A 15,000-nucleotide genomic window follows, 5' to 3' on the forward strand; every position below is an offset into this window, starting at 1 on the left:
AGGAACTGTCCTTGACAAGCACAAAGGAAAGCCAAACACCTGTCTGCCTATTATCCACTAGCAATCTCTTTTAATATCAAACATCTTTGCATTTCAATGGACACCTCAGTCTGTAAAGCACGGAAAGAGAACAAACACTCCCAAACTACTGCACTTGTAAATGCCACGTGACCATATTTTAAAACCAGACCAGCAAAGGGAAAACATGCAATTTTTGGTTTGGGCTCATAAATTAAAGATCTTATTCTAAGGCAAAATTTTATTTTATCTGATCAACATGCAAAGATTTTACAAACTAAAAAAAAAACACACAATTTTTTTTTTAAATTTAATGAGTCTCTGAATTCAGAAATACTTGCTGCCCATATGAGTAAGACAGAATTTTTAAGGAAGAAATTTTTTATGAAGGTGTGTCATGGTTTTGTCCGGGACAGAGTTAATTTTCTAGAGTTTTGGATTTAGGATGAGAATGATGTTGATAACACACTGATGTTTTAGTTATTGCTCAGCAGTGCTTACTCTAAATCAAGACCTTTCCAGTATCCCATGCCCTGCCAAAGAGCAAACACATAAAAAACTGGGAGTGAGCATGGCCAGAACAGCTGACCTGAGGTGGCCAAAGGGATCTGCCACCCATGGGACACCATCCCAGGGAATAAACTGGGGAGAGTTGGCTGGAGGGGCCAATCACTGCTTGGGGATGGGCTGGGCATCGGTCATAGGCTGACAAGCAATTGCAATGTGCATCAATTGTTTTGTCCATTATTATTATTATTATTATTATTATTATTATTATTATTATTATTATTATTATTATTATTATTATTATTATTATTATTATTATTATTATTATTATTATTATTATTATTATTATTATTATTATTATTATTATTATTATTATTATTTCTGGCTGGGGTCAAACCCCAACAGCTCTTTGGTGACTGTTCTTCCTTTGCAAGTTGAGTTTGATTTTCCATTCCACATCTTCATGCCCTCTCCTTGGTCATACGGGGCAGCCTGTGAATGTTGTGAACATTTCTCCTCCTGAGCAAAGAAATTTTTACTCCCAACAGCTGAGATACAGGTGGGGAGTAAGTTGAGAGCAGGATGGGGTGGGGATGCCCTGGCACAGGGTGTCCAGAGAAGCTGTGGCTGCCCCTGGATCCCTGGAAATGTTCAAGGATGGGACTTGGAGCAACCTGGGCTAGTGGAAGGTGTCCCTGCCCATGGCAGGGGTTGGAATGAGATGGGTTTTAAGGTCACTTCCAACTCAAACTACTCTGTGATTCCATGATGTGCAATATCTGGATTATTCATGAGCAGGACTTGCAGGAAGCAGTGGTATTTACTACCCCTCTCATAAACACTGTGCTCACACCAGGAGCTGTAGGGTTTGAATGGCTTTTACCAGCACTTAACTCAGTGTTCTGCTATGCTCTGTATTTCAGTCAGAAATAACTGGCAATGAGCTTTCCCAACACATGAGATCTTCAGGACACATTCCTGAACCACATCCTCACTGATGCAGGTGAGATTCAATGGGGTTTTAGCAGTGAAAAAAAATAGAATCCTACAATTCAGGTGCGGGGAAAGATGCACAAATGTATGCTCTGCACTCCCTAATAGGAGCAACAAGGTCTTCCCAGTCCTGGAACAGAATTTTTGATCAAGTGCCTGGTGGCGAATTTGAAATACTAGCCTGGGGGCCCTGATGAGACATAATTCATTCCAGAACAAATCCAGCTTCTACATCCATTCCTCTAAAGTCATTATTGACCCAAGGGAAAATGCTGGCCTTAAGCAAGTTTTAATAAAGACTCTGGTGGAGTCGTTTCTGCAGCACTAAATGCGATAATGAGAAACAAGCCACTTAGCTGCAATAGACCCAGGACCTGTATATAACCTGAAAGTCAGCTTTCTGAGGTTCTTGGGATTCCTTCCAGGGATGAAACAGGCATCCAAAAGAGATCTAATTACCTTGCACACTAATTTGTTACATAAAAATCAGTCAGGCTTAAATGGACCAATATTCTGCTTGTCCTATATGAGTGTAATTTATTTTAATACTGTTTCTGTGAAGTAAAAATATCCATAGACTAATCAAGTCTGGGTTGAAAATCAAGGTTTTTACTAAACCAATAAAAGTGTGAACATATAAATCTGGCCTTAAATATTGCTCTACTTTAGAACTTTTCTTCAGTTTATTTTAAACAAGAAATGTTTGTATCTATGACCACAAGACTTAATATAAAATAGCAAATTTTCCTACAGACTCTGGCAGATTGAGAGTTTCTTATGGGATTACTGAAAGTTCTCTATGCATGAAGTAGGTATAAAATCCTTGATAAGTAGCATGTATTAAAGTTAAATTTGTAGGGGTTTTTTTTAAAACTGTTCTTCACTCTGTCCCTTTCTAACCATCAACCTCAAAATAAAACCTTGCTAGACACAGTGGAAGTGATTTGAAAATGAAACTACAGTCTTGATAGAGAGAGATAGAGAAAGGACCCTTTGTGTGACTGTTATGATCCTCAGCCTCCATCCCAGGCAGAGCAAGCACAATCTTTTGTGCCTGTGGTTGATGTCTGGCATTCACTCACAGAGAGATGCTTTGTTTTGTGGCTTCAAATTCTACAGGCAAGTACTGAAGTTGTGAAAGTCAGCAGAGGAAAAACCAGAAATAGGCTCCTCTGCACTGGTGCTTTGGTGATACAATTGATGGGAGCACAACGAAGAGAGGCTGAGTGTGGCAGTGCTTGGGGCAGGAGGGAAACTGGAGAATATTCCCATGGCTAAACCATGCAGAGAACCCCTGGGCCAATTCCTGCCCTCAGCCAAAACAAGCTGTATCCAGGTATATCTTTATGAAATTCACAAATTTACAAAGTTTTACAGGTTTGATCAAGTGTATACTATGAGCAGCAAAAATAAATAATTTAGCATTAATCAGGGGGAGATACAATTCATAGGCAGACCATCAAACCTAAAGCCAGTGCGCTCACACAAAAATAAGTTTGCGGTACTATTCCTCTTTATGAAGATTCCTAAAATATTTTCTAAAGTTACAGGGGAATCAGTGTGTAACACAATCCTCCTGCTTTATGATGCAGGAGGATTGGCACTTACAGACCTTTTTTTAAATCATCCTTTCGGTACTGTTTGAGTTGAAATCAGATACTGTGTGGTAATTTCAATAAAAGTAATATTGCCTCACGTTTCTGTGAAACTCGCAGCTATTTATAGGAACGAGATGCAGGGGTGGGGGCACAGAAAATATTCCTGGTTTGAATGGAGATGAAATGTCAGGAAGACTGGAGTTGCCATCTACTGGAATGTGCAACGAATGACAACTGCCATGCAAAAATCCTGAATTTCAAGCATTAGTCACAGGAACAGTCCAGGTACTGCATGGCTGCAGGACAAAAAAAAATACACACAAAAAAAAACCCCAATCAAATATTATAAAGTAAATATCCAAAATCAAAGAATTGTTCTCCACTCAGCTTTTGAGAAGCCAGAAGATGCACAAGGAGACTGTGTCAAACCAATCTTATTTGCCTGTGTTTTTATCCACATTCAGCAATAGATTATATTTATCACTCCTCATCAGAACACTGATAATTGCACTTACCAGCTTCAAAAGCACAAAAGAATGTCAGAATCTGAAAAGGAGAGAATTATAAATTCTTCAAGTATGGGCATCTAATCACCACTGCATTTTTCAGCCACGACTTTTTAATACAAGATAATATTTAGGAATATCTTCAGCTGATGAAACACAGAAAAACATAACACAAATCTTCTTAGAGCTGCTTATCATCAAAGACAGTCCATATTAATTTTGCTGTTCCAATAATTTGTAGTAAGTTCATATCAGAAAAGAAAGTATTCACTCTTGTGCTTGGAGATGATCCAAAGCAGATTTTTTGTTTCCTACATCAAGGTCTTGCAAAAGACCTATTATTTAGCTAAGAAAGCATATACAGGAAGCCTTTACTGCTGGACAGACAGACAAACCAGACCTCTCCAGGGCAGTTCAGAGGAAAAAAGAAAGCAGAAATGTCCTGAAAGTGCTGCGACTGAAATGACACCAAATGAGGAGGAGACTTGATGCTGATAGCAGCTACAGCCCAGAAATGCAAGGTATTTGCAGACATCAACAGATCCTGTCCCACCTCACAAAACCAAACCTATACACGCGGATTTTCTGCAAGCAGTTTAATATTTTCTCATGTTTAGTGAGGATGTTTATCAGTCTCTTAATAAATGGAGAGTATGAAGTGACTGGAGAGAAGTATCTGACATGTGAACTGTGTTATTATGATTAATGGAGTTCACACATAAAGGGTTATTTCTCTGGAAAACGTCAGATTGAATAATTACTGGAATTACTCCCAAAGGGCTTTAGAAAATGTTCTGCCCAGTTTCAAGTCACGTTCTTATCACAGTTTTCTTTTGACTAGAGGGTGATCTTTAATTGCAGATTTAAGTAAAACAAGTACTGTAAGCAATTCATTAAACATCATGAAAAATGATGTATTTCTCTAACAGTCCTTGAAAGCAGCTTTCACTTTTTACCCTCATCTTAAGGCAATACAGAAAAATCAAATCAATAAATAAAATGGCTTTCTTCTGCCTTTGAAACAAAAAAGCACGCTGTCCCTGTTTCCCTGCACCAGACTAGCTATAGAATATCCTAGAATTGATATATAGGAATATTACTGGCAATATTATTAAGATAAGTAGGGAAGAGATGATAGCATTATTTGGTCTCTTGGATTTCTTAAATCTAATCAGTATTTAATGGATACAACGGTGCCAGAAAATCCAGACAGTCAGAGAACACAGCTCAGAAGCTTCTGAATGTGTTTCAGGGAAGTATCCCAAGGTCAGCACCACTCTGCAGTGCTGCAGATGCTTCCACCAGGCTCCACGGTCCTGCAGAGTGAGGGCCAAGGAAAAGCAGCACAGATCAAAGGATAAAGGGATTTTCTTTGGGCTGAAGGTAAAGAAGACAACACCAGCCAACTTCATCCCACTGGCACTAGGGAAGATTCTTCCCACTAAGTTTTCAATGTGTTCTGCTGCTCATTTATGTCCTGACCCTCGTGGGAACAGCTTCTGCTCACCTGATGTCAGTGCATGGCCTAAGCTCAGCTGCACTGTAGGCTGCAGAAACCTCACTGTACAGACCCCATACCTGGGAGCACTGCAATACACTGAATTCTTGTCCAACAGTTGCCTTGAACACCACAACTGTGTTATTATAATGTTCATTATGGTTAGAGCACCACTCATGTGGAGCCAGGCTGGGAGAGCTGGGGGTGTTCACCTGGAGGAGAAAGGGCTCCAGGCTGACCTCAGAGCCCCTTCACCTAAAGGGGCTCCAGGAGAGCTGGAGATGGATTTGGGACCAGGTGTGGAGTGCCAGGACAAGGGATGTGGCTTCCCACTGCCAGAGGGCAGGGTTAGATGGGATATTGGGAATAAATCCTTGACTGTGAGGGACAGGGTACCCAGAGAAGCTGTGGCTGCTCCATCCCTGGCAGTGTCCAAGGCCAGGTTGGACACGGCTGGGAGCAACCTGTGATGCTGGAAGATGTCCCTGCCCATGGCAGGAAGTTGGAATGAGATGATCTCTTCACTGAATCACATTTTGTCGCCTACCTGCCATGGGTACAGAACATCCCCAGCATTCATAGACCACACCAAGCATGAAGGGGGGCATCATTCAGGAGTTTCACACCAAAGGTTTCCCAAATTTTTAGGATTGCTGCAAGGAACATTACTGATGCAATCATGAAAAGTGGGTATTTGTCCACAGCCATGTGTGCATCACACAGCATCCACTTAAACACAAACACCTTTTCATGGACAAAAATATCTGAATAATGGGGAAAAAACTACAATATATCTTGAACCACAAGCATTTTACAGATACTGACCTTTGGTTTTGATTTAGAGGCTCTAACTAATAAAGCTTGGCTTTGCACCAAATCTGAAGAAGAAAATCAAGTACACTCTTGTCAAATCATAATTAATTTGCACTACAAAAAAAAAGAGCAGAACTAAGCCAAGCATTCTTTAAAACTGGTCTCTAGAATTCAAAACACTCCATAAAATGTCCTATATCTTGAAAAACAGGATGATATTTTCCTGCCTTTTCAAGTTGATTACACATCTTTCCACTCATTTAAAATATGAATTGAGTTTTAGGAAACAATAAGCTCTTCATTTTACAGGAATATTAAAGATTCAAAAGTGCAGCAGTAGGAGAGGGAAAGTGATTATGAAACACAGCTGAAGTGAACCCTAAAGCTTTGTTCCTGTTTGCCCTCCAAATCTGCTGTTTCACCATTAAAAACATGGCAGGGTAATTTACATTCACGCTACTGAGCCAATTTTGAGAATGTATTTGGCATGTTCTTTCTAAAACCTTGGAAAATTCAGGATCTTTGGATATGTTACTAGAATTTGGTATGCCTCTATATATTTATTAAGAGTAATGGAGTAATACAAACTTTTGATTACTTTGTATGTTTCTTCATTCTAAGACATGAAAAGTCTTCAAAATACATTGAAACAAAACCAAAAAAGAGTCAGCAATGCATATTTCAAAGATTGCCACTGGATCTCACAAAATTAAATTAGCTGTTGAGCAAAGCTGAGTTTCTAAGATTACACATACACCACACACAAAACTCCTCCACCATATAAACTCTTCAGTAATGCCTTGAGTATTTTTAAGTTGGTTTAAAAAAAGAAGGTCAGGTTATTCTCTCTTTTTTTTTTTTTTTAAGAAGGCATGACTATCTTTTGTTATGCCTTTAAATATGTCCTTCTGAGACTCCTGACCCATGACTGTTTCTCTTAGACATTACATCAGTTGCAAATAAAACGTAATGAAACCATAAATATTGCAGGTAGTCAACAAACCATCGTCTTTAGCTTCGCAAAAATCACAATGACTTCCCTCTGAAATATGAGTCGTCAACCTGGTTTCTGCATTATTAATTCTGTCTATGAGCTAATGATCCAGAGGCCTCTAATATCCCTGGTAAGATCCAATACACATGCAACCAGGATTTCAATGCATTTTATCTTGAGTTTTCCCTTCAGAATATGGGAATCATTGGTTGGTCAGGGCTTGGAGCAACCTGGGGTAGTGGAAGGTGTCCCTGCCCACCGCAGGGAATGGAAGGAGATGGTCTTTAAGGTCCCTTCCAACCCAAGCTATTCTCCAATTTTATGGTTCTACTTTTCTGTGGAGTCAGCTCAAATGGTATTCTATGTGATGGAAGAGGACTCAATAAAAGTCTTATTCAATTCCAAAATACCAGCACCAATTTCATAACTAACCTATGTTTCTAGAAATAATATATCCACAAAGGCCAGCATGATTTTTTTTTGTCTTTTCTGATTTTGCTTTAAAATACATTTGGAAATGAGCACAAGAAATGGATTAAGAACAACTGGTTGTCTAATGCTGAGAACAGATTTTCTCTTCTAGGAAAAATTTCCAAGAGCAGTTCATCCACTTGTAAAAAGACTTTCCAGAAGACTGCCAGGAACAGCTTTTAACTTGTTCATCCTTGCTTTTAATAATTGATTTCATAAATTCCTCTCTATTCTCCATATGTCCTGCACTTTGGAAATCTAAAAAGTGTTCACTGACCCTCAAGGTATTGCCATTGGTAAAAAGAAGGAAGGGTTTTGCATCAGGAAGGTTATCCCAATGTATTACCAATGACTTCTCTGCAGCATGGCGCTACCTGCATCCCCAGGTGAGACCTCACAACCTCCCAAGCAACACAAATTATTCTGGAAAAGGACACAAAGGTTGGTAAAACATGATGGGTTTAGGGGCATAGCTAGTTTGGCTACAGTGAGATTTTTCACAGTCCTAAACAATCCTGCTATTCTACCACTTCATCCAAGTCTGAGTAAATGCACCAACAACCAACCAACCAGCCAGTTATCCAACCCCAGGTGCAACATCTGGGAGAAGCAACATCCATGGAAGAACAAAACCTTTCAGTCAAAATGAGTTTCAAAGCACAAATGCAATACTGTTTAGCACCAGAGTTTATGAAAAAATAACCCTCACAGATGAACTCTGTAGCAGAGGGCACAGTAGATATATTCAGGAGTGTGGATAAGCTGTGGTCCTCTCTGCTTCTAAGAGAATTGGAAATTAATTACAGTTCATTTGCTGGTACCTCCAGAAATGCTTGGGAAGGTCTTGAGATAAACCTTTGTGGAGTGTCTCACTTAGCACTTCTGAAGGTAGAACTAATTGCTTTCCAATCAAATAAGACCAATTAAAAACTTCACACTTGCTAATCATTGCACTCCACATGTGATTCCTCCATGACTTCTTCCTAAGCCATTTTTAGAGATATAAATTAGTAAGGGTTAATCAAAACCCAAGGCTTAAATTTTCACTTTTCCTGCAAACCAGGAGTTCCACCACCCTGGTAAAGTGAGAGTAACACACTGGCCTTTGCCTAGCCAGGATGTTGCATGATCTTCATGTGTTGATTAATCAAAAAAGGATAATTTTACCTCTTGTCTTTTTCCCATTAGCCCTGGACATTCAGAACCAGTAACTCTGTTAAGAGTTTTGCCATCATGTCCAGAAATCAAAGCTATTTTCACAGATACTTAAGAGAGTCAGTCCTTTTTTAGCTTATTCAAGTAGTCTCCCAGCCATGAATGGAGGAGCTACCTTTTCATACTCTGGATATGTTGTCCTAAAAACTGACATCTCTGCACTGCTCTGACAAGTCTGCACATGGGTCTCTTCTGTCAGTGACCTTCTGGAGCTATGCATGACCACCTGCAAGTGAATGTGGTTGATGAGGGTGGAATAACTGCAGTGAGAGAGAGAAATGTTTATCACCTTGTCAAAAACAAAAAGGTCATTTACATAAGAATAGCCATGATTTAAAGGTAGCCACAAATCCAGTGTGTCTGTCAGGTACTGTAAGGATTTAATGACATCTGGAGCCAGCAAGATTGTTTTGGTCAAAATCTTGTATCATGTTACTCATTTTTATATCTACTAAAACAGACATGTTATAGAACTGGATTTCTTATCAACTGAAATCCTAAACTTTATACAGAATGGGCAGCCAATAAATGTTCAGGATGACCAAGACAGAAATTCAAGAGAAATAACAGATGTTTGCTTTACCTTAGGTCATATCTTTTTCCCCCTTTTCTGCTTTTAAATGTTTCTCTTATGCAAAATGCCATGGTTCAGCACACTTGAAAATTAAAGACTACCAAAGATCAAGGTTTGAGTCCTTCCATTCATGAAGGAAATTAAAATCATCACTAAGAGCATAATTTTTTATTATTCTGATACAAACCACTCAGAAAATGCCCAAAGGAAGAAGTGTACTCAGTATTTAATAGTTTGTTTTGCCTTTTCATATTTTGGTGGAGAATTTATGAAATTTTGTGTGTATGAAAAGTTAGACATCAGCAGCCACATTCTGATCTCAGGCACTCTGTCCCAACCCCATCTGTCCTGGATTGCAAATTAAGGTAAGGTAAATAACCAGGCATAAACAGTAAAGGGATATCCAAGGGATTAGCAAGAATTAAATGATTCTGAGACCAGTTAAGTTATATAGGACATTTAATGGTTGGACTGGATGATCTTAAAGGTCTTTTCCAATCTTGATGATTCTGTGATTAATCTGAACACAATATTAGAAATGTAGAGCAAATACATTGAAAGGCGTTTTGCTTTTCCAGCCTGAAAAATTCCAAACATTGCTGCCACTGAATTATCCTTGTCATGACTACAAGAAGAAGCTTCCCACCTAAACTTCCTAAAACTTTGTTCATGTTGTTCTTCTGTAACCTACTTTACATTGATTTAATCAAGCTCCTTTAAACACATACAAACTTAGTTTGCCATTCTTAAAATGTTTTATAATAGCACATTTAATAAAGCTAATTTAAATCTGCTAATTTATAGAGACTTGCCAGAGGCTTTGAAACTTCAGAAAATGTGTAAACTTAACAGTTTGGCTGTGATAACAGCTCAGACAGTGGAAATTAAGCCCTTTGCATTACAATCATCTTCAAAGTGGATTCCTGGTTTGATTACAAAAATGGTACACTGCAAAAATACAGTAGGACACCAATTTACAAAAGACATTTCAGGTGCCCCAGTTCTTGAATTTGGTCGCTATTGTGCCTCAACATCACAGCCTCAAACATACACTGAGGTCTCTCATCTTAAGACTACCTGGATTCTTTTTTACAACCAAATTTTGGATAAGAGCAGTTTCTTCTTCAATAGCCGTCTGTTACAGCTCTGAGAAAGGGCACTTAGGGCCATTAATTCTGGGTCCCTAATTCTGGTTGTCAGTCTTCCAGCTGCTGCTGTATAGGTTTGCTACTGTCTGCTCCAATTCCTGCCTTTGAAAACCAAATGATAATGGATTATATGCCAGAGTGGGAATAGGCACATTGGTTGGGATCCAAGCTGTATCCCAGGTGATAACAAGGAGAAGCAGTGGAAAAAAAAAAAAATATTCAGCTCTTCAGTGATGTATCAGGGAGCTTCATCTCTACTAGAAGAAGTCTTTATACATAGCATTTAAATGGTAACTAAGTGATCCTTATCATCATCTGATTTGCAGAAAATGGTAGCTTCCCTTGAAGATATAATTGAAATTTTCAGGGCTGCTGTTGCAGACCTCTCCCCAGATTTTTACATGGGAGAAGGCATTAAGGCTTCACCCAAAAAAAGACTTGTGGGGTTGCAGGTTTTTAAGGGACACAACCTCATTGCTTTGAAGCTTTTTTCAGTATCTGTTAAGTTCAAGTCATCCTTTATTTTTTTTTTCCCCTGCTAATTGCACCAAAATATTCATCAAGGCAATCTGGAATATGTTCTTGGGTGGGTTTTTTTAGTCTCTCCTGCTCCAATGCTTTTTCTGTCAGTTCTGTCACTGCTTTCCCTCCTGCTTTTGTGTACCGAGAAACAGAATTAAGGTGTACTGCAACCAGTGGACACTTGCATAAACAGCCTGCTTTGAATAAAACTGCATGATCTGAGGAGAGGAAAACCACCTTCAGCTCTCCTGCCCAAATGCTAAAACATAGATGAGGTTCATATACTATTAAAGCATCACATTTGTGCTTTAAGACCACAGAAATGTTGTGAAGAGCAGAAAAATGTAAATAAACTGAACAGTGAGCATAAAAGCACATTGATCCCCAGGTTCTGAAACCACAATTCAAATGGTTTATATTTGTAATTTATTTAAGACTGTTTCTGGCAAATCCATTAGTAATGAATCTCCTTCACACATTTTTATTTTTATGCACAGGTGCTTTAAGTTTGCCAGGACTTCTGCAAAGCAACTTTTACTGCATCAAATTACTGCATTCCTTGATCTCTCCCAGCACACACTCACAGCAGCCACACTCAAACACAAATGTTTAGCTCTGCAACAGACACCACTAAAACAAGGAATTTCTTTTAAATTAACACAGCTGTGAAAAAAGAAAGCAAACACAGTGGTTTTGCCCTGTCCCTCCAGCATTTTGCATCCGATGTCCACTGAAAATCAGCACGATCCTCTGCAATCCTTGCATCCTAAAATCCGTGTGGAACTTCTTCATTGGGTATTGATGCAGAATTGGGAGCTGTCAGCTCCGATCGCTCCCACCAGCACAGGGGCTTGAGATTCTATTTCATAATAGGAAAAGATGGCCAGCATTTTCCTGACAGAAATACCATACATTTTTCAGTCAGTAAAAATTACAGAGCTCATTGATGATGCCTTTCCCATAGAGAACGAGGACTGAAAATTACCCAGCAAAGATTTTTTTTTCTTGGAACACGGAACAAAAACCAGCACGATCTGCTAAACTTATTAACAAAGGGGTTTGAAACCCCCTCTTTGCATGCTGTTGTCACACTCACAGCAACCTATGCATTGATCTTATTCAAAAAGCACAGTAATCTTTATGCTGCTAGAATTTGAGTTCTGTGTGCCGTAGCATACGCCGGAAAGAAAAAGGAAAAAAAAAAAAAAGCCTTTAGGAAAGGCATGTGCTGAACACACAAAATATGCAGGATGGAAAAAGACCAAATGTAATTAAAGCTTATATGAAATGAGACATTCCTATTTGCAGAGCTCTGGCTGCATTTCTATGAGAAAGAATGCACAGAATTTCAAATCATGCTCTATTTAGACAATGTCAGAAGAAAAAAAACACATTTCCCCCCACACACCCCTCAATCCCCCACCCAAAGACCAAAAGGCAAATCTCATCATCAGAATTAGAGAGAAAAAGCAATCCAAAAAGACTGGTTTACATATTCCTTCCCAAACCAAGTAATCGAGTCTCTCCCTCTCCCGGCTAATAGCTTATAAATTCAGACTTTAAACAAAAGCATCCAAGAAAAAAAAAACAAGAGAAAGAATCCTAATTCTCAAGCTTCCTACTTAGCACTGCCTCGCTTTTGATGATTTGTGCGGCTGTGTGTGCGTGCCTGTTTGAGAAATGGCGAGATAGGCTTAAAGTATTTTCCATTTCATCAAAGAGCATATATTACTTTCCTGGTTCGCTCCGATGTTGGTTTTATGCCCACCCCTTTTCAATCTGCCCATGTCTGAGATGCACAGTGCAGGCGTACAATCATGAGCAGCTTACGACACTCAGTGAACACTGGGTGCCTCTGCATGCTCTAGCAACATACTGCTCAGCTGAAGGGAAGGGATTCTTGCTGTCTCTCTCTGCTCTAAGCATCACCTAACAAGCAAAGCGAACAAAGAATGGGAAATAAAGCGACCCTTAGCCGGTCTGTGAATGAATGGTAACCTCTCTCTGGAGTAAAGGTTGTGCCGGTCCATGGTCGTTGCAAATGATGGACATTAAACAGATTGACAAATCCTGTGGAGTCGTTAGTAAAGAGTTTGGAGTTTTTTTCACGCCACAGTGTTAACTGCAGAGGAAAGGACAGAGGGAGAAGGAGAAGATCAAGCTCATGTACATAGTTCTGAAACTTGCAGGTCCTAGGAGGCAGCTCAAAAGCTAGCTGGACAAGCCTTTCGCTCGTTGAGCAGAAGCGAAGTGAGACATTGTGAGCTTGCCAGCCTTGCACAACATTGAAAGGGACTGAATTTGTAGCACAGAGGGGTCTTTTTTAGCTCTGCATATAATTAGTCCAAACACAAAGGAAGCAACTGAATGGAGGTTGTCACTCTCTGGAAAAGGGTGGGTAAGACACTTTTTAATTAAATTCTTTCATGAAGAAAGATTTTTTTTTCCTTTGCTGCAGCATTTAAAATGAACAAAATCACTATCATTTTACCTTTGAATGTCTGTGAACTTTAATGCTGCACAGCTCCTGCATGCTGTAAAGTGAAATATTTGCCTCTGTGTTTGTTCTGTTTGCTGTTTTGCTTTGGTTTTCGGGCTTTGTTTCGTTGGTTTGCTTTTTTTTTTTTTTTTCTCTCCCTTAAATAAAATATGATGTAGAATTTGAAAAGACTCAATGGACATTCTCAAGCCTATTTGGAAATATTCTTGCTAATGGATTTCCTTCTTATTGGTCTCTGTTTAAACTGGCTGCTGAGGAAGCCCCCGGGGTTGATATTGTGTACGCTGGGTATCTTTTCTAAAATGCTTCCAGCTGTGAATAGTGGGTGTCCACAGCTCTGTCGGTGTGAGGGCAGGCTTTTGTACTGTGAATCACTGAATCTCACAGAGATGCCTCGCAACCTGTCGGGCATGATGGGCTTGTCTCTGCGGTACAACAGCCTTTCAGAGCTGCATGATGGACAGTTCACAGGGTTAATGCAGCTCACGTGGCTCTATCTGGATCACAATCACATTTGCTCAGTGGAGGGGAATGCCTTTCAAAAATTGCGGCGAGTTAAAGAGCTCACCCTGAGTTCCAACAAAATAACCCAACTGCCCAACACCACTTTCCGCCCCATGCCAAACTTGCGCAGTGTGGATTTATCATACAACAACCTGCAGTCTTTGGAGCCTGACCTGTTCCACGGGCTGAGAAAACTGACAACTTTGCACATGCGGTCGAACGCCATCAAGTTCGTGCCGGTGAGAATTTTTCAGGACTGTCGCAGCCTGAAGTTTCTAGACATAGGATACAATCAGTTAAAGAGCCTGGCTCGAAACTCTTTTGCTGGCTTGTTCAAACTCACTGAGCTGCACCTCGAGCACAATGACTTGGTGAAAGTGAATTTAGCCCATTTTCCCAGGCTCATCTCCCTGCACTCCCTCTGCTTGCGAAGGAATAAAGTTACCATCGTAGTAAACACTTTGGACTGGATATGGCAACTCGAAAAGATGGATCTCTCTGGCAATGAAATCGAATACATCGAACCTCATGTTTTCGAAAGTGTACCTCATCTCAAATCCCTGCAGCTGGACTCCAACCGGCTGACCTACATCGACTCCCGAGTCCTCGACTCCTGGAAGTCCCTCACGAGCATCAGCCTCTCCGCCAACGCCTGGGATTGCAGCCGGAACGTCTGCGCCCTGGCCTCCTGGCTCAGCAACTTCCAGGGTCGCTACGACAGCAACCTGCTCTGTGCCACCCCCGAGTACGCCCAGGGAGAGGATGTTTTGGACGCCGTGTACGCCTTCCACTTGTGTGAGGACGCCGACCCCACGAGCGTCAACACCTTCTCCCCGGTGACCAACAACAGTGAGCAGACGCTGGGCTATGGCTCGGCCACCGCCACCTACGACGCGCCCGACGGCGACGAGGACCGGACCACGTACGCCGTCACCATCACCATGCCCGGCGAGAACTCCGAGAACGCTGTGCAGATTCACAAGGTGGTGACGGGCACCATGGCACTGATTTTTTCCTTCCTCATCGTGGTTTTGGTGTTGTATGTCTCCTGGAAGTGCTTCCCGGCCGGCTTAAGGCAACTAAGACAGTGCTTTGTCACACAGCGCAGGAAGCAGAAGCAGAAACAGACCATGCACCAA

General features: G+C 40.5%; 2 protein-coding genes across 3 annotated transcripts in view; one reads left to right on the forward strand and one right to left on the reverse strand.

Moving 5' to 3' along the window:
• Nucleotides 1-15,000, reverse strand: part of CTNNA2 (catenin alpha 2) — a 477,001-nt gene that overhangs the window by 146,215 nt on the left and 315,786 nt on the right. The window lies entirely within an intron of this gene.
• LRRTM1 (leucine rich repeat transmembrane neuronal 1) overlaps nt 12,660-15,000 on the forward strand; it is a 3,749-nt gene continuing 1,408 nt past the window's right edge. Inside the window, exon 1 of the mRNA XM_005427745.2 lies at nt 12,660-15,000. This exon is cut by the window's right edge and continues 1,408 nt beyond it. Coding sequence (XP_005427802.1) covers nt 13,570-15,000 — 1,431 coding nt within the window. The 5' untranslated portion in view covers nt 12,660-13,569.

Source organism: Geospiza fortis, unplaced genomic scaffold (assembly GCF_000277835.1).
Source record: "Geospiza fortis unplaced genomic scaffold, GeoFor_1.0 scaffold180, whole genome shotgun sequence".
In the NCBI taxonomy this organism is placed as follows: domain Eukaryota; kingdom Metazoa; phylum Chordata; class Aves; order Passeriformes; family Thraupidae; genus Geospiza; species Geospiza fortis.